A 25,423-nucleotide genomic window follows, 5' to 3' on the forward strand; every position below is an offset into this window, starting at 1 on the left:
AACTTTCTTATCCATTCGTCTGCCAATGGACATCTAGGTTGCTTCATGTCCTAGCTATTGCAAACTGTGATGCAGTGAACATTGGGGTACATGTGTCTCTTTCAGTTCTGCTTTCCTCGGTGTGTATGCCCAGCAGTGGGATTGCTGGGTTGTATTAACCTGGGGATTTTATAAATGCCTAAAGTGAAAGTGTTAGTCTCTCAGTCATGTCTGAACCTTTGCGACCCCATGGACTATATAGCCCACCAGGCTCCTCTGTCCATGGGATTCTCCAGGCAAGAATACTGGAGTGGGTTGCCAATCCCTTCTCCAGAGGATCTTCTCAACCCCGTGATCAAACCCAAGTCTCCTGCATTGTAGGCTGATTCTTTACCATCTGAGCCACCAGGGAAGCCCTATAAATGCCAGGTTTTATGTAAAAGGTTTTAGTTATGACCTGTGTGGACAGGAAGTTTACTTCACATGCAATGTGTGCACTCAGAAGGAGTGGGTCATGGGCTTCCTGGGCTTTGTTGGGAGTGATTAGTCATCATTTCCTGCCCACTGAGGCATTGAAATGCACTGTTCGTGGTGGCCTGTCTGTTCTTTGTCCCAGAGGACTGGAAAATGCATCTCCAGTGTTCAGTAACCTGAACCTCTCCTTTTGTTTCAACAGATGGCAGGAAACCCAGACCAGCAGGAGGACAACGTGGATGAGCAGTACCAGGAAGAAGGGGAAGAGGAGGTAGGAAGGGGGAGGGCAGGAGGCCAGACTGCTTGGGGTCTCACACTCACCTGAAAAAACCTCTCCGAATGGGCTTTCATAGAAAGGTTTAGAGAGCCGTAGGCTAGATAAGGAAGGATGGTTTCGAGGAGAAATGGACCATAGCCGTGGAGACATTTGTTTGGAAGATAATAAAAACAGGATGATAGAATTCTCTTCTCTTGTTTTCCCTAGAAATTTTGAATTAAGAAGACACTTGACCTTCCAGGAATGGCATACCTAGGTTTATGTGATCTTTGTAAAAATATTTTCTCCTGTCTCTTTCCCTCACAAGAAAGAAGAACAAAGCTCTGCCCCTTGAGAGTCTGGACAAACCTCAGAGACTTTCTCTGTAGACATGGCCACTGCTCCTGCCTCATAGCGACACCCCATGGTATCTAGCAGAACACACTTAACACCCTCCAGACATGTAAAACATTTTCACTTTTAGCCTCTTCCCTTCTAAAAATTCAGTATCTTAAATTTAACAAAGAAGAAAAGGAAAAATAGGTAAGGAGCTCAGTTGAGTAAAATGCATTTGGGTAGAATTTCTTAGCATTTCATTTTAGTTAACTTTTTATTGCAAACCCCTCGCATATTACTGTAAATTAGCTTCGTGGAGCATCTACCATGTGTAGTTGTGTGTAGTGTGTAGTGTTGTGTGTAGTGCCACAATTGTGTAGTTGATTGATTAATGCTGTTGGTTGAGCTGGTTAGTCTCAGAAGGGTACTGTATGGACCACTGGAGCTCAGAACACAGGAATATGAAATGGATGAGCCCCAGGCCCCAGGCTCCGTGTCTCTCTGGACCAGAAAATGGTCTAGCAAATTAAAGCCCTAGTTCAGAGGCGCTTCTCAACCAGGCCTTTGCAAATGTGTGACTCTGGCCCTACGGGGAGCGGCAGGAGAGGATGGACAAGTGGCAGCCTGAACCTACCTGAGAGCCTGCTAAGAGGCCCATGTTCTGCCTCATGGGCAGGGCTCCCTCGGCTAAGGCTGCTGCCTCGTCTGGTTGCATTTGTCAGCTTTTCAGAGCTGATGCTGAAGTTTGTCTTTATACCAGGAAAACAGAGAAGAACATCGTTCTTTGCAGACATTGGCAACATATACCTGTAGTTTTACATGCAATCTACCTGCCTTGATCCTCTTATTCTCTTTCCTTTTTCTCATCCTGCTGTTCATCCTGCTCAAACCCCTGAGCCATATCATCAGAAGAGAGTGTTAGAGAACCTGGCAGCCTTGAATATGAAGACATATGGCAAGAGAAAGATATTCATCTGGACCTCTCTTGTAACAGGATGTCTGGACTAATATTACTTGTTTCATTATGTCCGCTGTCAGGGATCTTTTAGGGATTAAAAGAGAAGAGGCTCACCTTGGCTTCTTTTTAAAAATTCAGAAGGGTAAACATAAAATTTTAATCAGTATTTACTGATTAATTTTCTTTTTTTTTACTTCTGTATTCTATCAGTTAATGTGGGATCCAAGAGGGATCAAAGATAGAAAAGAAAGGCAGAGAGGTGGGAGGGAAGGAGGATGGTGACAGGCAGAGGCCCCCCCAGTGCCCAGCCCAGAACTCCGAGCTCGGCACCTCTGTCCCCACTCTCTGACCCTGGCAGACTCAGGTCATCACACCTTTTCCTTTAGTGTGGCTACCATGTGAGCTCTCAGCAGAAGCCCAGCCTGCCTCTCCTTCCCTGGGTACCTTTCCCCTCTGCCCTCTAAGTGTCCTTTGTTCAGGCTGTATTTTATTTTTTTGGCAGTTCCTGAGGTGCTTAGTTATTGGATTTTCCCACCTCTTTCCACTGTTCTCAGTTCTTCCCTTGCTGAGGGAGAATTTCCATATACCAGTCAAGACCTAGTAATAGAGACGAAGTTCTCAGCGGAGTGCAGCAAAATGAGAAAAACAAAGAGGGTTGCTGTATGTGAGAATACATAGCCTGTTGTCTATGAGTGCCGTGTATGTGAGCACTCAAAACTGTAAAATGCAGGGTAATGTGCATCGTTCTTCTCTTCCTTAAGCCTCAGAGGCTTCCAGCTGACCCCTGAGATGTAAGGCCCATTGCCACCATTGGCTCCCCTCCCTTCCAGTCCACCATCAACCTGCCTTCTTGTCACATTTGCCTCTAGGGAGGAATTGCATCTTGCCAGGTTGTACCTGTTCAGAGGCACAGCCCATCAGAATTGTGACTTGAACTTTGAGGGTACAGAAACCCAAAACAAGTGTGATGTTAGGAAATCTGCCCTCTCCCTGCTTTCTTTTATCGTAGTGCAACAGTGTTTTCCTTCTAAGATCTAAAAATGACTGTTAACAAGCATTGATTGTTTTTGCTTTGGGATCCTTAGAAAGACATTCCTATGATAAGACGTTCCTATGAAAAGCCATCCGTGTGTTGCATACTTTACAGATTTTTTTAATCTCCTTATGAGCAAATGAGACAAACTGTGACATTGCCAAAAAGTGCTGTGTGTACTTTAAAATGATTTAAATGTTTAAAAATATAGAGAGCTTAAATGACTACTGTGAAAAACCCAAGTGCTCTGTTTCCCCAATCTGAGTAAAACCAGATTGAACACTCACATAAGAACAGGTACAGGGTTTCCTGGCTGCCTTTTAGTGGCATGTTGGCCTGGGAATCACCACATCAAGAAACTGTCCAGATGGCAGAAACTCTATTAAACATTAGCCGGCAAGCAGCGGTGTCCATCACAGATTGAAGCTCTTTCCGTGATCATGTCCCATCCATCTCTTGGATTTTAGGCTTCTTGGTTACTTAAGGGCATCCTTCTAGTTCCTGGCTCACCTCCTAAGATCTTTGATGCATCAGAGAAAGGCGTGAATACATATGGGGACTGGGTAGCTAGCCAAGTCCATTCATATTCAAGAGATCTGTTTTGTTTTGTTTTTGCTATTTATTAGACTTTGCCACATCACATAGGGACTTTTTCTAAAATGCCTAAATCATTAGATCTTAGTAATGAGTAATTTGAGTTACTTTGTCAACAAAGGTCTGTCTAGTCAAGGCTATGGTTTTTCCAGTGGTCATGTATGGATGTGAGAGTTGAACTATAAAGAAAGCTGAGCACCAAAGAATTGATGCTTTTGAACTGTGGTGTTGGAGAAGACTCTTGAGAATCCCTTGGACTGCAAGGAGATCCAACCAGTCCATCCTAAAGGAGATCAGTCCTGGGTGTTCATTGGTAGGACTGATGTTGAAGCTGAAACTCCAGTACTTTGGCCATCTGATGTGAAGAGCTGACTCATTTGAAAAGACCCTGATGCTGGGAAAGATTGAGGGCAGGAGAAGGGGACGACAGAGGATGAGATGGCTCGATGGCATCACCTACTCAATGGACATGGGTTTGAGTGGACTCCAGGAGTTGGTGATGGCCAGGAGGCCTGGTGTGCTGCAGTTCATGGGGTCGTAAAGAGTCGGACACAACTGAGTGGCTGAACTGAACTGAACTGAATGAGTAATAAGCAATGGTTCAGGGAGATATTTAAGAAAATGTTTCCATCAGGTTTAGCAGGATAATAAAGAGGGTCAAGTGTGGAAGACATAACTGGCATGTCCACATTGTAAAAAAGTAACATTTGGCAGTTATTAGTCTAAACATATTTTAAAATGACAAACTCCATATCATTTTGTCCCATTTCAGTAATGCCTTTAAGATGAGTTTAAATTACTCTTGCCCCCAAATGTAAAGAATATATTACTAGAATATTAGAAAAGTTATATTCATAAATTTGAAAAATTATAAAATTTTCATTTGTGCAATACCTAAATTAAAGAGTAATTTAAATCAATGGTTTCCACCTCAGTTTATATTGTCAGTTGATCCACAACCTAAATTTTCTACAGTAGATTCCAAGAGAGGCAAGAACTCATGAAACAGTATTTATCTCTCTAGCCAGAGACATTCATTGTCACTCAAGTGGCTCTCAGGCTTTGCTGTGGATAAGAATCCCCTTGGAAAGTGTGTAAAACATACAGATCCCTGGATCAGACCTTACTCTTGGAGCTTCTGTTCCTGTGTGGGACCTAGGAATCGGAGTTTTTCCACAAGCTTGCAGGAATGCTGATGTTTCAGGAATACACTGTTTAAAGAAGTCTGAACCTCTTAAGACTTCTTTGCAAAATGATGTATGTCTAGGTGCCTACTTACTAAAGACTTTCTCATCAAAGTCTTAAAGCGGTCCTTGACCCCCACCATACCACACACACAAACAGAAAATTAAAAATCACTGATTTTTATCTAACCCCTTTCTTTGACAGATAAGAAATTTGAACTTCAAAGAGGTTACATAAATTTTCAGAGGTCACACAGCTTGTTATTGTTAGAACCATGATTAGACCCTACCCAGGTCTGCTTTTAAAAGCTATCATAATTAAGTATACCAAGCATAGTAACTGGGCTTCCCAGGTAGCTCAGTGGTAAAGAATCTGCCCGCCAGTGCAGGAGATGCAACAGACATGCCTTCGATTCCTGGGTTGGGAAGATCTGTAGAAGGAAATGGCAACCCACTCCAGTATTATTGCCTGGAAAATTCCATGGACAGTGGAGCCTGACGGGCTCCAGTCCGTGGGGTCACAAAGAGTAGGACACGACTGAGCATGCACACATATGCACATTACATTAAAGCATAGTAACTAACTAGTTGATACAGGCAAGTTTTTCTTTTTAGAAATTAGTGTATACAGAAGGAATGATGGAATTAGAAAGTCACCATTTTGTAACCCCTAATTAAAACAGTTGATTTAGGAGCAGTCATCAGCAGATGACATCACCAGATTAATGGAGGTCAGGGGATTTTACCATGGAGGGATCAGGCTGTAGCTGTCTGAGCTCACTGACCAACTTTAGCTTCACTAAAAGTAGAGCAGACAGTATATGCTTCCTGATGTAATGGAAATATGAAGTCTACAGCATCATCTCTGAAAAATCTTTACTTTGCAAATTGAATCTGAATTCATTCAAGCCTTTAAGCTAACTAACTTCCTTTTGTAAGAAATGTGGAGGCTAAAGAAATAACTGACACCTCAAAGAAGCAAAGAAATCCAGAGTCTGGGTCATTTTACTGGACAATAATATAGCACTAAGGAAAAAAGAAGGAAGTGGAATTGGTGTTGGATATGACTTTTGTTTAGATTAGGACAAGCCAGATGTAAATAGACATATTTAAGACAATTGAGAAAATGTAAGTAAGGACTAGACATTAGATGATGCCATGGAATTATTTATTAGATGTGATAATGGCATTATGGTTATATAAGAAAAGTGCAATGTGTCTAGAGATGGGTAGGGCTGAAATTACATGATATCTAGAATTTTTAAGAATAATTCATCAGAAAATAAAGTGATAGGTGATGCAGGCATGGCAACATTGAGATGACCTTTGAGCCTTGGTGATGGCTATTAGGGAGTTTATTGAATCATTGTTTTTCTGTGTGCTTGAAACTTTTCATAGTAAAAACAAATGACCTTATTGTTTATACAGCTTGGAGAGTTGCAGAGCCAAGGATTTAATCTAGCTCTCTCTGACTCCATGGTCTGTATTGGGTTGGCAGGCTACAGGCCTGGGTCTATTTTATAAGTGAAGCCTTACTGGAACAAAAGCCATGCCTTTTTGTGTACATGTCGTCTAAGGCCACTGCTGCGCTAGACTTGGGTAATTGCTACAGAGACTTGATGGCCAAGAAAGCCTGGATATTTACTATCTGGCCCTTTATAGCAAACATGTGCTAACCCTGATTTATTCTTTTCACTGTACCACAGTCTCAAGGCAGTTCCCTCCCAGCCCCAACTACAGTATTTACTGTTCACTAGTGTATTTTCATTATAAAGGCCATATAAGACATGTCTTTTCACTGAAATCAACTGGGACACTTTAGCAATTTTCAATTAGTGAGACCTTAGTACAGTCGGCAGTAAGTGCTTCACTGTTTCCACTGTAATGTCCTGGGGAGTGTTGTCATTCCATGACTAAGGGCCGAAGAGATGTCATTGGCCACTGCTACAGCCTACGGTGAGGCAGAAGTGTCTTCTTTATAGCTCGCTCTACCAGGACACGTAAATACAAAATATCCTCTATATCTGTCCCCGCAATGTATTTATTTGATTCCAGTGTGGTATAGGGGCTGTGAGTCCAGCCAACAATGGACTGGTTAGACAAGACTCATGAAGGCTGGCATCTTTGAAGGTTCATCTTTGTAGACTCTTAACAGGTCAGGGTCCCTCCAGAGTGAGTCTGATGGGTGCCGTTCATTCTGCTGAACCTGGGCTATGGACACCTTGATGCAGCCCTTAATTTGTTGTTCCTTAATTATAACACCAGTGTACTTTCTTTTTCTTGCCCATTTCTGGGTTATTTAACACATATATACTGCCCCCCACACACACACACAAATTAGGTAATTTTGTGTTACTCAAGACTTACTCTTATGCCATTGTCATAGTTAAGTTATAAAATATATCACCCTCTATTTTCATAGATGTGATTATTAAATAGAGATTTAATGATCAAAAATATTTGAATTCTTTCTCTGATTTGCATTTTGAGATAATCAGAATCAATGACACATAATAGTAATAGCATACATGAAAGAGAACTACTTAAAACAGAAATGTGTTAGAATACAAAGACATGCAGGGATTTGAGGTAGCTTAATAACTATTCTATGAAGAAACTGAAATGATTATGTTCTGTGTTCTAGATATTTTAGCCAAAAAAAGTTTATTCTTAATTATAGAAATGTATGTATACAGGTTTTTCTCTGTTCTCTATTACACCAGAGTGTAGGTGGTGGTGCCTGATTTCTGTGACTTGTAAATATCTGTAAGAGCAGATATTTTTTTGCATTGATTCATTCATTGATTCATTTATTCAACAATATTTATTAAGCAGTTGCAGCATGCCAAGCATGCCTCTAGGAATTGAAGGCAGTTAGTTGAGTAAGACTGATTGTTCCTGTTCTTCACAAGAACTTACTTTCTGTCAGAACTTTCAGACTTTCACAGTTCTCTCTTTTGGAAAAGAGGAGTTTTTTAACTTTATAAGGTGAATTTCTTCGGGTGTTATACTTGGAGTGTTAACCCTTATTCAAACAAATCAGAAACTCAACACACAAAAGTCCTAGATTCTGAATAACACTAATTTTTTTAGTAAGTATGTTACACATTTATTCATGGCTAATAGACAAGTCAAATCTTTGTCTTTTCAGATTTATGTTTAGTTTTGTCTTTACTGATTCGAATGAACTTTTTGGAAATCACAATATGTTGCTTCAAGTGTTGAAATGATCCAAGTGTCCACTTGATGTCTCTGGTTTGTTTTAGGTTCAGGAAGATTTGACTGAGGAGAAGAAAAGGGAATTGGAGCATAACGCTGAAGAGACCTATGGTGAAAATGATGAAAATGTATGTGTAGGATGTACATGTTTCTGTTGCACATGTGTGCCTCTGTGCACGTGAGGAGGAGACGCCTATGTGTGGTTGGAAAGATCCCAGTGGGCACATCTAAGGTGCCATGGAGTGTAACATTGGGAATTAGGAAATTGTGACAGTGTGAAGATTAGAAAAGACAGTAGCACTCTTGCCTATTGGAATATTTTCTTCACTTCTTTTCTTTCTGTTTTTTTTTTTTTTTTTTTAAGAGGGAATTATTTATGCCACTAACTCAGTGTCCTGTTTCTCAGTTTTCCTTTTTTTCTTTTAACTTTAAGGCCGATGAGAAAAATAATGAAGGAGAAGAGCAAGAAGTTCGAGATGACAACCACCCCAAAGGCCGAGAGGAGCATTATGAGGAGGAGGATGACGAGGAGGAGGATGGGGCTGCTGCCGCTGAGAAGTCACGGCAAAGAGCTGAAATGTAGCCGTGCCCGATTTCACAGGCAGAGCTCAGCTGTCGGATTCTTTTCAAGCTGCTCAAAAATAAATCTGCCTACTGAACTCTAGGATATTTAATTACAAAAATTAAAAATTTAGACCTTTTTAAACTTTTGTATTAGAAATGCTCATACATTTATATGAATATATTTTGATAACCTAGGTTAGAGCTTCTTTTTATATTCAAGCAAGACCTGAACGAGAAGAAAAATGATATAGCAGACATTAGGCTCTGAATCTCATTTTTCGCAGATTATGTGGTGTTGGAAAAGACCTTGATTTTGTATATGTTTCAACTTGTTCCTTCTCTGTCTTCCAGTTTCCAAGTGTTCTGCTGTCTGCCTTTGATGAAATGCAGAATTTCAAGATAGGGAATACTGAAAAATGCTATACACATTTTAAGGAGAATGGCCAATTTACTAATTGGTGCCTTTCCAAGGTTCTTATGTATAGTTCTGATAGAATTTTCACCTGTCTGTGTATCTCTGGGATAAGATTCATAGACAGTGACATACAATTAGAAAGACATTTTTGTTATAAAGACACTGTTTTTCAGGCTTCTCGGATCAATTAGAGAAATGTTTGATTTTACTTAAAATCACAGGTCTTCCTCTTGAATTAAATTTAAAAGTGAGACAGTACTAAAACTTACATGGCACTCTTCTGGACTTAGCTATTTCAGGATTCAAACAAGGTATGACACATCAGCATATTAACCTTTTTAAAGGACTGACAATGTTGTTTAATAACGAATTTGGTGTGTATGGGTGGCATTTTCCACATGAGCACCCCTTCTTTTTTTCGGTAGTCACCCAGTGATAGCCTTGTTTTAGTATCTAATTCTTGACAGTAATACACATTTCCCTGTAAACTCTGTGCCTCAACACTTAATCACTGATGACAAGCATGAATATGAAGAAGTACCAAACTGTACAACTGAACAATATATTGTTCAAAAACTATATGGTGAAGTACAGAAGGTGATATGATTGACCCTCATGACTTTTCTGTTTGCTGGGATTAGGTCTGCATTATATCCATGGATACACGTTTAATGATGATGAATTATACAAATCCCTTAAAATTAAAAATCAAAAATTTCCCATGGGATAGAGACATATTTCAGTCTCAAGTATAAAAATTTTTAACTAAATAGAATTAGGTTATATCATTCATTCATATGTGTGTGGTTTTATAATAGTACTTTTCAAATTAAAACTGATTTCAATTTGTACTATTATTGTATGAATGTAATTTTATTTTTTAATAACCACACTCATGTATGGTTTTTTATTATCCCATATGAGTGATTATGTATGTATGCATAGGAATGCTTTGTTCAAATGTATTTTGGATTTTCAGTAATCATGAATCAAATCTTACCTTTATGTATAAAAACCCTTTATGTAATGTAAAATGTATAATATTGTACATAATATTCAGAATACAATTATTTTGGTAAATTAGTTTGTATTTTTAATGTCCCAGTTGCAGTATTTAATTATTTGAAACACATTGAAACTTGGTAATAGTCAATAAAATGAAAAGGAGCAAGTGGTAAATCTTCTAAAAGTATGTGATTTTTTATTAGTTTCTGATCTTACAACACTTTTCAGTTCTTTTTCATAAAAGGAAAAATTTTAAGAGTTACCAATGTATAGTAATGAATTATAAAGTGCTTTTCCAAATCTATTCCTGTTTTGCTGTCTCTTTCTCTGCTTGGATTGGCACATGAGTTTTTCTCCCCCTTTTTCTAAAGAAAGAGCTAAGAATGTTTATTTTATTTGAGCCAGTTCTGGAGGAAGAAAAAAGGAGTGTGAGACAGTGTCATGTGCACACGCACAAAATAAACAAAAAACTATTGTGTCTTCCCTGGAAAAGCAAAGCAATCACAAACCATTCTGCTCTGTATAGCACCAAGTTACAGACCTGTTTTAGCCAATGTTTGGAGGAGAACTAATCAGCCAGAGCTGATCTATATTAATGAGATGAGCAGAAATAAAATGTCATTTGTATTTGCCTTGCCAATTAATCTGTGACTTGGTATCAGTGACATAATAAGAAGGTGGGGGAGGGTGTGGAGGCACATGGAGCGCAAAAAGAGCTATATTAATACTAGTACAAATGGAATAACTGGATATTTAAGAGTGACTGAGTTAGATCTAGGAATAAGAGTATAATCAGAGCCACGTGGAGGTCACAGTGACTCACTGTGATAAAGGAAAACGATGGACACACTGTCTTCTTACTGTGAGAAATGGGAGAACAGGGTCTACTTTATCCCCACAGTGCTCTTTTAAGGCTCATGGAATTCCCTTCTTACAACGGAAGAATTTTGGTTTCCTGAAGCATGTGAGATTGTTTAAACTGCTTTGAGTTCTTTATTTTGCTTTTAGTTCTCATTACATCATTTTGGTACATTGTCCTGTGGCAGGTTGCACAGCATTAAAAAAAAAAAAAAGTCAATTTCTGCTCTTGAATTTTCTATTGGCTTCCTTTGTACTGTCTGTTCCTAGTTTTCTTCTAACCATCCTGGCTACTCTTTTCCAACCTTTTTCTTTCCCCCTCTGATTTCTTTTCTGTCGGCCCCTAGCATATCAGTGCTCTTCAGCTTTTGTCCTGGACTCTACTCTATCCAGTACACTTCTCTCTCATGTCTTGGATATGTCTCCCAATTTATCTCCTCACCCTAGCTCTCTGTGACCCATCCTACCTTAAACTTATGATTTTCAAGGCTGAATTTGTCTTCTTGCCTTCCTGAAACCTACTTCTCTTTCTAGGCTCTGCATCTCAGTTCATAAAGTTTCCCAAAACAGAAGCAAAGTTTGTCCTTGATTCTGGCTTCTCTCCCTATGGATGTTACTAGTATATCATTTGCCCATTTCTTTTCAACCCTGCTGTCCTGGTTCAGGCCTTTGTTATCTTTTACGTGGACTACCGTAATAGTCCCCTAACTTTTCTCCTTGTTTACCCTTTCCTGTCCCTAAAGTCTGTGTCAGTGTGATCTTTCCAAAGATAACACACTATTCCATTATAAAATTAATAAATTGCTGTTGCACATAGAAAAAGTTCCAAACTCCTTAACATGACTGACATATTTCTTCATAACCCATCTTAACCCTTTCAGCCTTGTAATTTATACTCTAATTCTGTATCATAATAAGTATGACTCATCTTTGTCAAACACTAATGTCTTAGTAACTGACCTTGACTCCTACCCTTGGGTGGGAAGTTGATTTGACAAGAGCCGATAATATTACCCCACATCTCGGAACAAAGTGCTTGATCCAAAATGGGCACATGATTCGTGACACACCAATTCAATTCCTTCCCTGGGATTTTTTTGTTGGAGGGCAATTCTCCACGGTGCTTCTATACATCTTGTGAGTTTTTATCCTGAACAATCTTTTCAAGGGTATTTGCCTATCAAACAGCCAGCTGCTAGAGATAGTATCTCCCACTAGGTCAGAGGGCATGTTTGTTCCTGGCTGGAATAAAAAAGATAATGTCTCCCCGCAGGGTGAAATTTGGGCAGATTTACTAGAAGTCCTTCTATAACATGGAGAATTTCTTAAGATTGGAGATCCTTAGGAGTGACACAAGCAATGTGGGTGCATCCTCTGACCTGGGGTGTTCCACATCCACCTCATAACACTAGGGGACCAAGGAGGAACTGATTGAACACGAAGTTCACGTTGCCTTCTGTGCCATGAGAAATATTTGTTTTTAAGCGAGCAGTCTTGAGTCTTCTACTAGCATCCATGGAACTGTGGCAGGCTAACTCGTTAGCTCATAAGGTGAATCTCAGACTCTGCACGATTACTGCCATTTTTGCAGGCTGGACCAAATGGAAAATAGCATCTCTCTTTCCTTCCAATAGCAAAGCTACCACTTGTAAATTCACATCAGCTGATGTCTGTTTTCTCACTTGTGTGGAGAAAATAGTCCACAGAGGTAGAGAACAAACCTAACCTGCAAAGACAAGCAAAAGGCAGAGGGAGGGAAGAAAAGAGCTGTGACAATTTTTCAGTCCCTGTATCCTGCCATCCCTGATATTGGGCAGGTCCACCCACAGATTGATTAATGAGCCAATAAATTCTACTTTTTCAGTTGAGCTAGTTGGAAATGGATTTCTGTCACTTGCCACCTGAAGATTCCTGACTAATACTTGACTAACGTTCAGTTCCTTTAAATCATTGTGCTCTCTTGTAGCATGATAAATTTGCTCCCCCAAACACTGTTCAATCAGTTTGCTTTCCCCTCTTTACCTGGCTCATTGCTTAAGTCTCACCTTAATACCAATTCTGAGACGTGTCCACCTCTCATCCCAATATTCATTCTAGGTTGAATATATTTCTCTGTTCCCCTATAGCATCCTGTGTTTCATATCATGGTACCTCCCACAGAATATGGAAATAGACTATCAAGAAGTCTGTGCATTCCTTGACATAAATGTTCTGTGAAGGTGGACACCTTATTTCCCTCGTTCCCTCAACCCAAGCACTAAGATCTTCAATATATATTTACTAAATGAAATCTCAAAATCCTTACCCATAAAATGAGAATATTGATTATTTCAAGATCATACAAGTAAACGGCAGAGCTAGGAAGTCTTTCCCAGTGAATCTGATTCCAATGTTAATTCCACATACAGCCAGGGTTGTATGGATCTTTATCCAGTGCCTCATTCTGAGTTTCATATATTAAGAAGGCGTGTTTCAAATTTTGCAAAAATAAATGTAACAGTAGTAAAAAGCAAGAAGTCACAGCCATAGGGTCTTGAGGAAGAACCAAAAAGTTTCAATTACTTGACCTGAGAAAGATATGGTCAAAGGAAGATGTAACACTGTATGTCTGTCTTCTATGAAGCATCAATTGTAACATGAAGAATAAATAATGTCCTGAGAAATGAGTGGATGAAGCTGTGAAACCTAGAGTCATTTTCAAATCAGAATATATTAAATAATTTCAATTTATAACAGCCATGTCTAAGCCAAAAAACAGATGCAATATCCTCTTCAAATTTCCTTGGGTCTTGTCACTAACTATCGTAGGAGGCCCAGCTGGTATGATGGAGTCGGCTATGTATCCATCCACTGGTTGACCTTTTGTCTTCACACCATTCCTTTTGTTCTTCATCTGCAGAAAGGCTTAACCCTGTAACTGCTAGAGTAGGCTCCAAACCAATCATTGGACTTCATCTTCTGTCTCTATACTAATTCTCTACTTCTGATTTCTATACTGAGGCTAGATAGGAGAAATGTTCTCTTGGCTGCTCTAGTGATGACAGAAATCATCCATGTGGAGCTTCCAAAAGTCACGCTCCTTGATGACATGGGAAAAAACTCAGTTGAAGCAGAAGAAATGAAGTCAAAACAGAGAGGGATAGGATTGGGGCAGGAGTGGAGGAGCAGAGGGAAGGTGAAAACGGGAGAGAGACAGAATCACAAAGAAAGAGAATGGTGCTCAGATTCCCAGGTTCTGACTTTAATTTTATTTTCCAAGGTTTCTGTCCCTTTTGTCCCATTGAACTAGTTTAAGATTCGTTTTTATCAATTATATACTGAAGAATATTGACTGACTTCCACATTGTATTTTTATTTATGTAACGAGAGGAAATACTCTCATTAACTTCTAGTCATATCACCCTAAATGTAGCAAGTTTTAATAAATAATGGCCCTGCTTTTTGCCAGTCTCTTGATCATCATGTTTTTCTCTTGGATCTGTCTTTAAGCCCAGGGAATTCATCACAAAAGTGTTGGTATTATTGTAATGAAGTTAAGAATACTTATATATTCTCAACTTTAGTCTATATCAAAGACTGGCAAACTTTATCTGTAAAGGGCCAAATAGTAAATCTTTTGACCCTGTGGGCCATAAGTGAAGTGAAGTCATTCAGTCGTGCCCAACTCTTTGCAACCCCATGGATAGTAGCCTGCACCAAGCTCCTCAGTCTATGGGATTTTCCAGGCAAGAGTACTGGAGTGGTTTGCCATTTCCTTCTCCAGGGGATCTTCCCAACCCAGGGAACGAACCCAAGTTTCTCACATTGTAGACAGACGCTTTACTGCCTGAACCTCTTTTGAAACTACTTAACTCTGCCACTGTACTGTGAAAACAGCCAGGGGCAATGTGTAAAGGAATGAGCATGGCTGTGTTCCAATAAAACTTTATTTACATAAACAGACAGCAAGCCAGATTCAGCCCACAGATGATAGCTATCTAGTTTAAATGACCCAAATGTTTGCTGTAAAAATAATTATGTCAACAGAAAATAGAGCATTTTAAGATCTTCAGGTATCAAGGCCTTCCAGTTCTTTCCTACAATCCTTCCTTCAATTTTGAGTTGGCAATCACCCAACATTATCCTAGCTGCTGCATTTGTACACTGTTTTAAGTAACTGGGAATGAAATGCTTTCGTCCTTTACCATCTCGGCTGACCTTGTTCTCACAATTCCCTGTATGTTTCTAATGGAGCTTGAAATTAAACGTCATTTCTGTTTATCTGTTAACACATGCATAGCATTCCCTGTAAAGTACATGTCTTTTAAAGACATTGGAAAACAGGGGTTTGAATATGATGGGATGACTTCTTTGGTCTGGTATATTCTTTCTCCTTCTAAAGACTGAAGGTAGGGAAACCAGCTTCCATGGCTGCCCATTAAAGTATTAAAAATCATGCAATTTGTGATCTCAACTCACAGTTTTTTGAGTGCTGTAGGTGTCTGATTGCTGTTCAGCTGATGAATCCTAATAGAAATAGACATTTTCTTCCATAAAAGTAATGCACCTTTTATGTTTCCTTAAACCTATACAGTATGTTGAAAAGCAGAGACAACAAAGGTCGGTGTAGTCAAGGGTATGGTCTTCCTAGGGGTCATGTATGGTTGTGAGAGCTGGACCATAAAGAATGCAGAACACCAAAGAATTGATGCCTTCAGACTGTGGTGCTGGAGAAAGCAAGGAGGTCACACCAGTCAATCTTCAGAGAAATCAACCCTGATACTTGTTGGAACAACTGATGCTGAAGCTGAAGTTCCAGAATTTTGGTCATCTGATGTGAACAGCTGACTGAGTCCCTGATGCTGGGAAAGACTGAGGGCACAAGGAGAAGAGGGCATCAGAGGGTGAGATGGCTAGATGGTATCACCAATGCAATGGACATGAACTTGGGCAAACTTCGGGAGATGGTGGGGGACAAGGAGGCCTGGCATTCTGCAGTCTATGGGGTTGCAAAGAATAGGACATGACTGGGTGACTGAACAACAATGGCCATATCCAATTATCTTCTGAGGTGGTTTTAAGATTTGGCCACAAAAGATTATCTTTGATAATCTTCCTTCAAGAGGTGGAGTCTAATTTCCCTTCCTTTGAGTGTGAGCTGGACTTAGTTACTGGCTTCTAACAAAATTAAAAGGGGTGATGGTGTGACTCAGAAATTAGGTCAAAAAGACAATGTAGCTTCCTCTTGCGCTGTCTCTTGGAAGCCAGCTACCATGTCATGATGGTATTTAAACAGCCTTATGTTAAGACCTGCATCCATGTGGCAAGAAATTGAGGCCTCTGGGCAATAGCCAGTGAGGAACTGAGGCCTCCCGCCAACAGACACATGAGCAAGTTTAGAGCGGACCATTTGGCCCCATTAAGCCTTCAGACTACAGCTTGACTGTAACCTTCATTAGAAACCCTGACGCAGAACTGCCTATATAAGTCATTCCTAGATGCCTATCCCACAGGAACTATGAGATAATAAATGTGTATTGTTTAGGTTTTAGAGTAACTGGTTACACAACTGAAGCTAACTACTACATCTTCTAAGAATGCTTATGGCTCTAAGTGGAGAGGCCAGGGGTGGAGGTGATGCAGAGCAACACGGTGTAACTGAGCATCCAGCCCGTTGCCAGGGCTAGATGTGCAGGTGAGGGAAAATGAAGTTCAGCTTAATTAGCTGAAAAATCTAAGCCAATTTATTTGTCCAAAATTATTAGGTTATTTGTGCCAGATATCAGTAGGCTCTTTACAGTGGTTCTCAGCCTTGGCTACACATCTGAGGAATTTCGAAAGTAGTGATAACCTGGATCCCACTCCCAGAAACTCTGAATTACTTGTACTAGGCTATAGTCTAGGCATCAGGATTTAAAATTTTCCCCAGGTGTTTCTAATGTACAGCTAAGACTGAGAACTACTGCTTTATAAGTTAGAAGCTTGAAAGAGTTGTGTTTTCCCCCAATATTGCTCTGTACATGCCTGCTAAGTTGCTTTAGTCATGTCTGACCCTTTGTGACAGTATGGACTGTAGCTCGTCAGGCTCCTCTGTCCATGGAATTCTCCAGGCAAGAATACTGAAGTGGGTTGCCATTCCCTTCTCCAGGAAATCCTCCTGACCCAGGGATCAAACCCATGTCTCTAATGTCTCCTGCATTGGCAGGCAGCTTCTTTACCACTAGAGTCATCTGGGAAGCCCAAAATATATCTTCCCAACCCAGGGATGGAACCCAGGTATCCTACATTGCAGGTGGATTCTTTATTGTCTGAGCCACCAGGGAAATCTAAGACTACTGGAGTGGATAGCCATTCCCTTCTCCAGGAGATCTTCCCAATCCAGGGATCGAACTCGGGTTTCCAGCAATATAAATGGATTCTTTACCATCTGAGCTACTCTGAGTGAGTGAAGTTGCTCAGTCGTGTCCGACTCTTTGCGACCCCATGAACTGTAGCCTACAATGCTCTTCTGTCCATGGGATTTTCCAGGCAAGAGTACTGGAGTGGGTTGCCATTTCCTTCTCCAGAGGATCTTCCCAACCCAGGGATCAAACCTGGGTCTCTCGCTCTATTAGATGGTAAATTACAATGAAAGCAAGTCTTAGACTAAATTTGCAAAGCAAACATTTACAGGTAAGCAGAAACAGACTACAAACTTTTAGGAAGTCTCAGATATCTATCCTTTTAGGCACTGTAGACAGACATGAGGCTTAAAGGATTTGCTGATGATCCTGTAATATTCTACAGACAGAATTTGGCTAAATGTCTGGTCAGATCCTGCCTGACAATCTTCCTTTATGCAGCCCATAGCCTTCTGCAATGGATGCTGGGCTCCCCCAGTGCCCAGACTATTTTGTGGGCAGGGAAGGTGCCTGTGCAAGACTACCTCCAGCGCATACTCATGTTTTGAGCAGCATTCATTCCTACAATGAAAAAGGAAAGTCTTTAATATCCATGGTCCTATATAACTAAATACATTGAGCTGAAGTAAGTAGAAGATCTTTTAACAGCAGCCTCTGGACTTGGGCCCAGGTGAGAGCACCAGCTTTTCAGCCTGGAAGCACATTCAAGCCACCAAAGAAACTTAAAAAAATAATTTCCAATACCAACCCATCTAATTTAATCAGAAACTCTGAGGGCAGAGCCTAGGCATTGGTACTTTTAAAAAATCTCTCACCAAATCAAGATTGGCAGGGAGGTATGACTCATAAGGGGTATAATACATACAAGGGAGTGTTTTGGGTGGTGAAAATCTTCTATATTCTGATTGTGAGAGCTTCATATGAATCTTTACATGTATAACACATAAAACTGTACAACAGCAACAAAGGAAAAGGTCAACCTCATTGTATGATAATTGTAAAAACAAAATATTATACCTATTAAATTCTTTATAAAAGTCTCAGAGTCTAACGTATAGGCAGGGTTGGAAGTCACTGATTAGATTCTTTCAAGGGCGGATCTACCATTTCTGAGATGTACATTCATAGTTAAGGTACTGCCAGCACATATCCACATGTATAAGCTCACCACATAGTCTATGCAGAAGTATTTTAAAGTGAATTATAAATATTGTAATAGTAAGGCTTAGCTATCTTTTGTAGATTCACACTGAGGAATTTTAGAATATTACAGTGGGGCATTGCACAAATGAATAGCTCTATTAATCTCTTGCTTGTGGAGAAAAATACTTGCAATGCAATTGCTTTGCCTCAAAACAATGTTTCTCAAACCCATAAACTGGGATTTTTATAGAATAACAAAAAATTCCCAAAGGAGAGGAATTTGGCAGTTTAATTAGTTTCATTTCTGAGTAATAAAATGCAGTTTATATCATAAAACAGTGTGCATGAATATGTGTGTTTATATTAGATAAATGAAACAAAAGTTTTAAGAAACACCTCATGTCTCTTCTAATGCTAAGTCGCTTCAGTCGTGTCTGATTCTTTCTGACCCAATGGACCATAGCCTGCCAGGCTTCTCTGTCCAGGGATTCTCCAGACAAGAATACTGGACTGGGTTGCCATATCCTCTTCTAGGGGATCTTCCCAACCCAGGGATCAAACCCATGTCTCTGGCATCTCCTGCATTGGTAGGCAGGGTCTTTACTACTGGCACCACCTGGGAAGCCCATGTCTCTTCTAGTTCTTTTTATCAGTATTTCATGACAGTGTTGGTCATGACTCAGTATCTTGCTATAATGGTGAGAGAATCATAGTTAAAACACTTGGGGAGAATATAACCAGATACTTAACGCTTATAATTGCCATGCAGCAAGAAGGCAGATGGGAATTTGACCACAGCATGCACCACTCTCAAGCTTTCTGGAGTTGGACAAGTTTCTTGATCTCTGTATTTCCACTTCCCACTCATAAAATGGGAATGATCACAGAAAACTTCATGCTATGGTTGGGATCACTGAGTCCTCATCTGAGGAATCCAATGCCTGAGTTTCTACCCCTCTACCTGTAAGACTCACTAAGACAGAGACAGGACATGGAAGCCCTAAACTATTTCTGAGTTTAGAGGCCAGAAGACTATACCTAAATTTATGATCTTTTTCCTTGAATGATGTAATGTGGTAGCTAAGTCTTAACAGAGCTTTCAATATATGAACCATCCAAGGATCTGAAAACCAGTATGAATCCTTTAATCATCAGTAATTTGAGATACTCTGTCTGGAGGAAAAAGAATAAATTAATCAATTGTCTGGCCAAAGAGAATTGAGTGTTGATCCAGGTTGATCTGTCCCATCCACATCCTTACTTTAAAATAACCAATACATCACTTTCATGAATTTGGCTTATGGAAAACCAACAGTATATGAGGAAAAATGAGACAATTATCCTAGGGAAATGAAAAGGTGAGCAAGCAGTCTCAATGGAAGGGCATGGCCACACAAGCAGTTTGAGTTGAATTCCTCAACATTCAGTCACTTCCAAGGCATCCCAGAGCATCTGGGGACATGGCTGACTAAGCAGAGTTTATTCACATGTTCACCAGGGCACTTCCTAAAGCTTCAGAGACATGGAAAAACACTATATGTATAGAAATATAAAGCATGCAAAATGTAAGTGAATACTAAGAAATAAATCACAAGGCAATACATCTACAGCTTCTCATTTCTGTTATTTTGGGCACAGGCTGCCAGGGTGGAGGGAGTAGATGGTGGTTGTCTCAGCCAACCAGTCCTGCTTTTAATCCACACCTTGGGCAATAGAACCTAATGCCCTAACATATGCTGTTCAACCTAATGTGTGTTCAAGTCAAGACCAGAAATTTCTCCAAGACAAGGAGGAAAACATCGCCACCCTGATAAAAATTTTGCAGCTAAATTAGGGTATGGGTTCTTTACACACAATACATTGAAATCTCCAGGTCAGTGTTTAGATTGTGAAAGTTATCAAACATATTGCTAATCTTGAGAGAAAAGCAGGTGTTGAGTCACAATTCTGGGAATTACCCCCCGACCCACAAGGTAAAATCTGAAACTAGCCCCTGTACACAGAAGGGCAGGGAGCAACGGAAGAAAGATGCCAACCACTCCAGCTTGACAGGTGGCAGCTTTGATGAGCAAGGAAACATATCATAGGAGGCTTATCTTCCATGACTGCACGGTAAGTAGATCTCCACACCCGCCTGCCAGAAACTTAATGGTTTATACAGAGGCCTTAACTGGGTTCAGTCACATTTTTCTGTCCAGATGGTCTCAACACCACACTGCTTTCTCAAAGCCGCCTCCTGGAAACCAGCTCCTCCTGTGGGAACGATGTGTAGAAGGTACACTCCGAGGAGCCACCCATTTCTGGTCCAGCTTCCAGGTCAAACATCACCACACCCTCCCTATGACTTCTTCCAGCAGCTGGAGCGAGAGTTTATTTGAAGTGCCACAAAATTACTAAGGTGGCTAAAGAGCACAGTGTAGTTCAGTCATTCAGTCGTGTCCGACTCTTTGTAACCCCATGAACCAGAGCACACCAGGCCTCCCCGTCCATCACCAACTCCCGGAGTTTACCCAAACTCATGTCCATTGAGTCGGTGATGCCATCTAACCATCTCATCCTCTGTCATCCCCTTCTCCTCCTGCCTTCAATCTTTCCCAACATCAGGGTCTTTTCAAATGAGTCAACCCTTCGCATCAGGTGGCCAAAATATTGGGAGTTTCAGCTTCAAAATCAGTCCTTCCAAAACACCTGGGACTGATTTCCTTTAGGATGGACTAGTTGGATCTCCTTGCAATCCAAGGGACTCTCAAGAGTCTTCTCCAACACCACAGTTCAAAAGTATCGATTCTTCAGGGCTCAGCTTTCTTTTTTTGTTGTTTACTTTTTAATTTTATTTATAGTCCAACTCTCACAACCATACATGACTACTGGAAAAACCACAAACCATGCTTAATAAGAATGAAACTGAATTGGGAGGAAAATTAGCATTTTATAGCATACATTTTAGAAAGGGAAGAAAGTTCAGTGTTGACCCTGAAGATGATAAATTGTATCTGCCAGGGAACAGGCAGGAAAGGACTGCAAAATGATATCTTGGCTTCTCATTTTGAAAAGGCACCTGGGGGGCTTCCCTGGTGACCCAGTGGTTGGGGGCGGTCTGCCTGCCAGTTCAGGGGGCACCTGTTCAATCCCTATTCAGGGAGGACCCCACAGACCTCCAGGTAACTAGGCTCTTGTGCCACAGCTACTGAGCCGACACACTGAAACCACTAAAGTCTTTGTGCCTAGAATTGGTGCTTTGCAACAAGAGAAGCCACTTCAGTGAGAAGCTCCGTGCAACAAAAGAAAGAGTAACCCCTGATCTCCATAACTAGTGAAAAGCCCGTGGGTAGCAGCAAAGACCCAGCACAGCCAAAAATAAATAGAAAGAAAATGCACTTGAATTTAACATGAATGTACACACCTGACTTTTGTATTCTGTTATTCAGTTACACCACAGGACAGCCCATTACAGAGGCATCTGTGTCCAAATCTCACAGGCTTTCTGTAACTTGAATGAACTATACCAGGTACTCTTGACTTGTTCTTTTTCCTTATTTTCTTCTTCTTCTTTTTTTTGCTAATTAAATTACTAATATTTGAAATGTCCTTAACTGAACAGGAGGACTTGAAGGCTTCATGTCCTCAGTGAGGCATGAGTGGTTTAGTACAGGGTTCTGTCTGGATGAAGTAGACTATCCACCTCCTAAATTTCAGGTAACCATATGTGTGTCACTGAATATTGGTGACCTGGAGTTGAGATGCTGCTGGGTGAAGAGCCAGAGAATGCTGGTGCCTCAAGGCTAGAGAAGGAGAAAGAGAGGGCTGACCAATTTGCCTGAAGCCTACTCTCCTTGTTTGCCTTTAGCTGTGAGTAGAATTTAAAAAAAAAAAACAAAACAAAACTGACTTTAAGTTCAAAGATTCTGACCCTTTGCAAAGTCTAGGAGTAGTACTTTTATCCAAATAGATTGCTGAACCTGATTTTTTAAATGGGTTAATAATTTTGTCCCACACCCCTGCTTTGGAATGGGTTTTAACAACCCTTGGGAGCCTCTTCTATTCTGCTTGATTATAGTGCCTTGGCTGCAATGTCAAAGCTAGTGGAACAGAGACCATGATTCCAATTCCTTTCTTCTGCTTTTTACTCCTTCTGCGCCACATCTTTAATATTCTTGGTTTTGAGGACAGACATCTGAACTAATAAATACCTGTGCATATGCACGTACCACAGTGGGGACATATATGGGTTTTGATCCTTTTGACATTTCCCCATTCTCAGCTCTTGAATTGTTCTCAGCTCCTGAATTAACCCATGCTTCCTCTTCATAGGCAAGCTTGGCTGTGGGCTCCTTCCTCTCCACCCTACCACCTATTCTCCTTACCTGGTAGCCTGGTAGAGCCAAGATCCTGTGAGCCAGCTTTCAGTGTGAAGGATCACCTGGCCATTGACTACTGGTCTGCTTTCTTGACCTTTTATTATTTTTTTAAATGTGATATCATAAGAGTAACAAATAAGACAAAATTTAAATTAATCCAAGAACTGACTTCTGAAAGGATTGTTAATGTCATACTTTCTTGCTTTTAGGTAGTTTAGGAAAACAAACATCCTATTGTCAGAGATCAGTACTAATTTTTTTACACATTTTTATATAATGTCTATGTTCTAGAGAGTTTCCTTGTTTAGTATAGAATTCTCAATGGCCATTTAAGATGGCCATAGACATTAGTAATATATACGATAAACCTTCCCAGTGTAGCATTAATTTTGTGTATATCCAAGAGTCTGTTCTGACCATACAGTCTTTTTTGCGCATGTGGTAAGTTGCTTCAGTCGTGTCCAACTCTTTGTAACCATATGGACTGTAAACTGCCGGGCTTCTCTGTTCATAGAATTCTTCTGAAGAGGTTTTTTAGCAGTCCCATTCATATATAGAATTGATGAATTAAGAGAAACTGCATTTACTTTAGTATATTCCCCAGTTAACATTTTTTTTTTTTTTTGGAACATGTATCACTATCTTGCCTTTAAAAAAATCTTATTGCTGTGAATTACAAATCTGTAAATGGTGATTGTTTGGTTCTACTTATTTTGAGGTTTATTAGCATGGTTGCACATTCTAGTTTTTTGAGATGCTTTTCGGTTCAGTGTTATACACCTAACATTCATCCATATTGATTTAGATAATTGTTCTTCATTTCGGAGAAGGCAATGGCATCCCACTCCAGTACTCTTACCTTTATAAAAAACCAGGAAGGAAAGGTCATCATTTTGAAAACTTGGGTAGGTCTGACTGGCTTTTGACTGTAGGTTCTATTGAATGAATTGTACGGTATGAGAAGCCCAAAATTTTTTCTGTTAGGCAGGAATGAAACAATCTATTGTTAGTATTAATAGTGAAAATATAGTACTCAATCAAATCACTGCATAGCAACAAATAATTAACTGGCAGAAATTAAGCTTATTCAAAAACTTAAATAAGATATTTAAATACTGCTTTAAAAAGTCATCATTTTAGATAAATAAAGACCATGTATGTTACAACAGAAATAAAAACTGACATTTATGAAATAGTTTTTCTTGCTCATGTCTCAACAATTGAGGCAACAGCAAATTTCTATCTAATCATGAGCAAATACTAAAATGTAATGTAGTGTCTACATTAGTTACTTCAGGCTGTTGTAACCAATTACCACAAACTAAGTGGCTTAAAACAACAGAAATCTATTCTCTCACCGTTTTGGAGGCTAAAAGTTGGAAATCAAGGTGTCTGCAAGGTTGGTTCTTTTTTTAGGGTCTGACGGAGAATCTGGTCTGTTCTTCCCGCCAGGCTTCTCCCTCTGGCAGTCCTTGGCTTTCCTTAGCTTATGGATGCATCAGTACACAATCGACCTCTTCATTATATCGTGTTTTCCCTGTATCGTCTCTGCCTCCTTCTTATAAGGATAAATCTAATCTATTATTATAGTATGACTTCATCTTGTCTATTTATATCTGCAAAGACTATTTGCGAATGACCAAATAAGATCATATTCTGAGAGTCTAGGTAAATACGAATTTGGAGAAGGGGGACATGATTCAATTATTCAGCCCAGTACAATGTTCTAGCTACTGTAAAGGAAAAATCGGAAGCTTAAAAAAAGTGATTCAGAATATATATTCGGTACTTATGTATTAAATACTTGCAGTAGCAGTTAAATAATTTTACTTGGGAAAGATGTTGTTTAGTTTTTATTGAATTTTATCAAACTAAAGAATTAGGAAGTAACTTAATAATACTTACTATTTTTAGGAAATATTGGCATAGTCTTTATTAGAAAGAGTCAATGATTATATACTATGCTCAAAGTAAGTCTATGTGGTATATTGGTTTTTTCATTTATCTGAAACATGATTACTATTGATTAACATATTTATTGTATCTTTTCTTGATTGCTTGCAGTATATAAAGAAGGATATGCTGCTGCTAAGTCTCTTCAGTCATGTCTGATTCTGTGCGGCCCCATAGACGACAGCCCACCAGGCTCCTCTGTCCCTGGGATTCTCCAGGCAAGAATACTAGAGTGGGTTGCCATTTCCTTCGCCAATGCATGCATGCAGGCTAAGTCGCTTCAGCTGTATCCGACTCTGTGCGACCCCGTGGACAGCAGCCCACCAGACTCCTCTGTCCATGAGATTCTCCAGGCAAGAATACTGGAGTGGGTCACTGTGTCCTTCTTAAAAAGAAGGACATGAGATATTGGCAAAAGGAAAGCAAAACAGATATACTACTTTTCTTCAAAAGCTTTTAAATAAAGATGTGCTATATTATTGGAAAAAGAAATGGCAACCCACTCTGGTATTCTTGCCTCAGAAATCCCATGGATAGAGGAGCCTGGTGGGCTACAGTCCATTGGGTCACAAAAGAGTCAGACACAGTTGAGCAACTAATCATATACTGTATTATAAAGAGAGCAGGGCGGTGTGGTGAGGACATCACAGGCTGCTACTAACTGCCATGTGGGTAAATTTCTCTGCATCTCAGTTTCCTTATTTGTAAAGGCAG

The 25,423-nt window shown here is 39.9% G+C and overlaps 1 protein-coding gene across 4 annotated transcripts in view; it reads left to right on the plus strand.

The window, feature by feature from the left end:
- The window catches only part of GOLIM4 (golgi integral membrane protein 4), an 84,410-nt gene extending 73,763 nt beyond the window's left edge, over positions 1 to 10,647 (plus strand). For 2 of the 4 annotated variants that reach the window (XM_005908172.3, XM_005908171.3), the window contains exons 13-15: positions 656 to 724; positions 8,081 to 8,161; positions 8,467 to 10,647. In XM_005908172.3, the coding sequence (XP_005908234.1) occupies positions 656 to 724; positions 8,081 to 8,161; positions 8,467 to 8,616 (300 nt within the window). In that variant the 3' untranslated portion in view covers positions 8,617 to 10,647. The remainder of the gene's footprint in view (positions 1 to 655; positions 725 to 8,080; positions 8,162 to 8,466) is intronic. The other 2 variants (XM_005908169.3, XM_005908170.3) reach the window with 1 other exon arrangement.
- Positions 10,648 to 25,423: the final 14,776 nt, after the last annotated feature.

This window comes from Bos mutus, chromosome 1 (genome assembly GCF_027580195.1).
Source record: "Bos mutus isolate GX-2022 chromosome 1, NWIPB_WYAK_1.1, whole genome shotgun sequence".
Classification (NCBI taxonomy): domain Eukaryota; kingdom Metazoa; phylum Chordata; class Mammalia; order Artiodactyla; family Bovidae; genus Bos; species Bos mutus.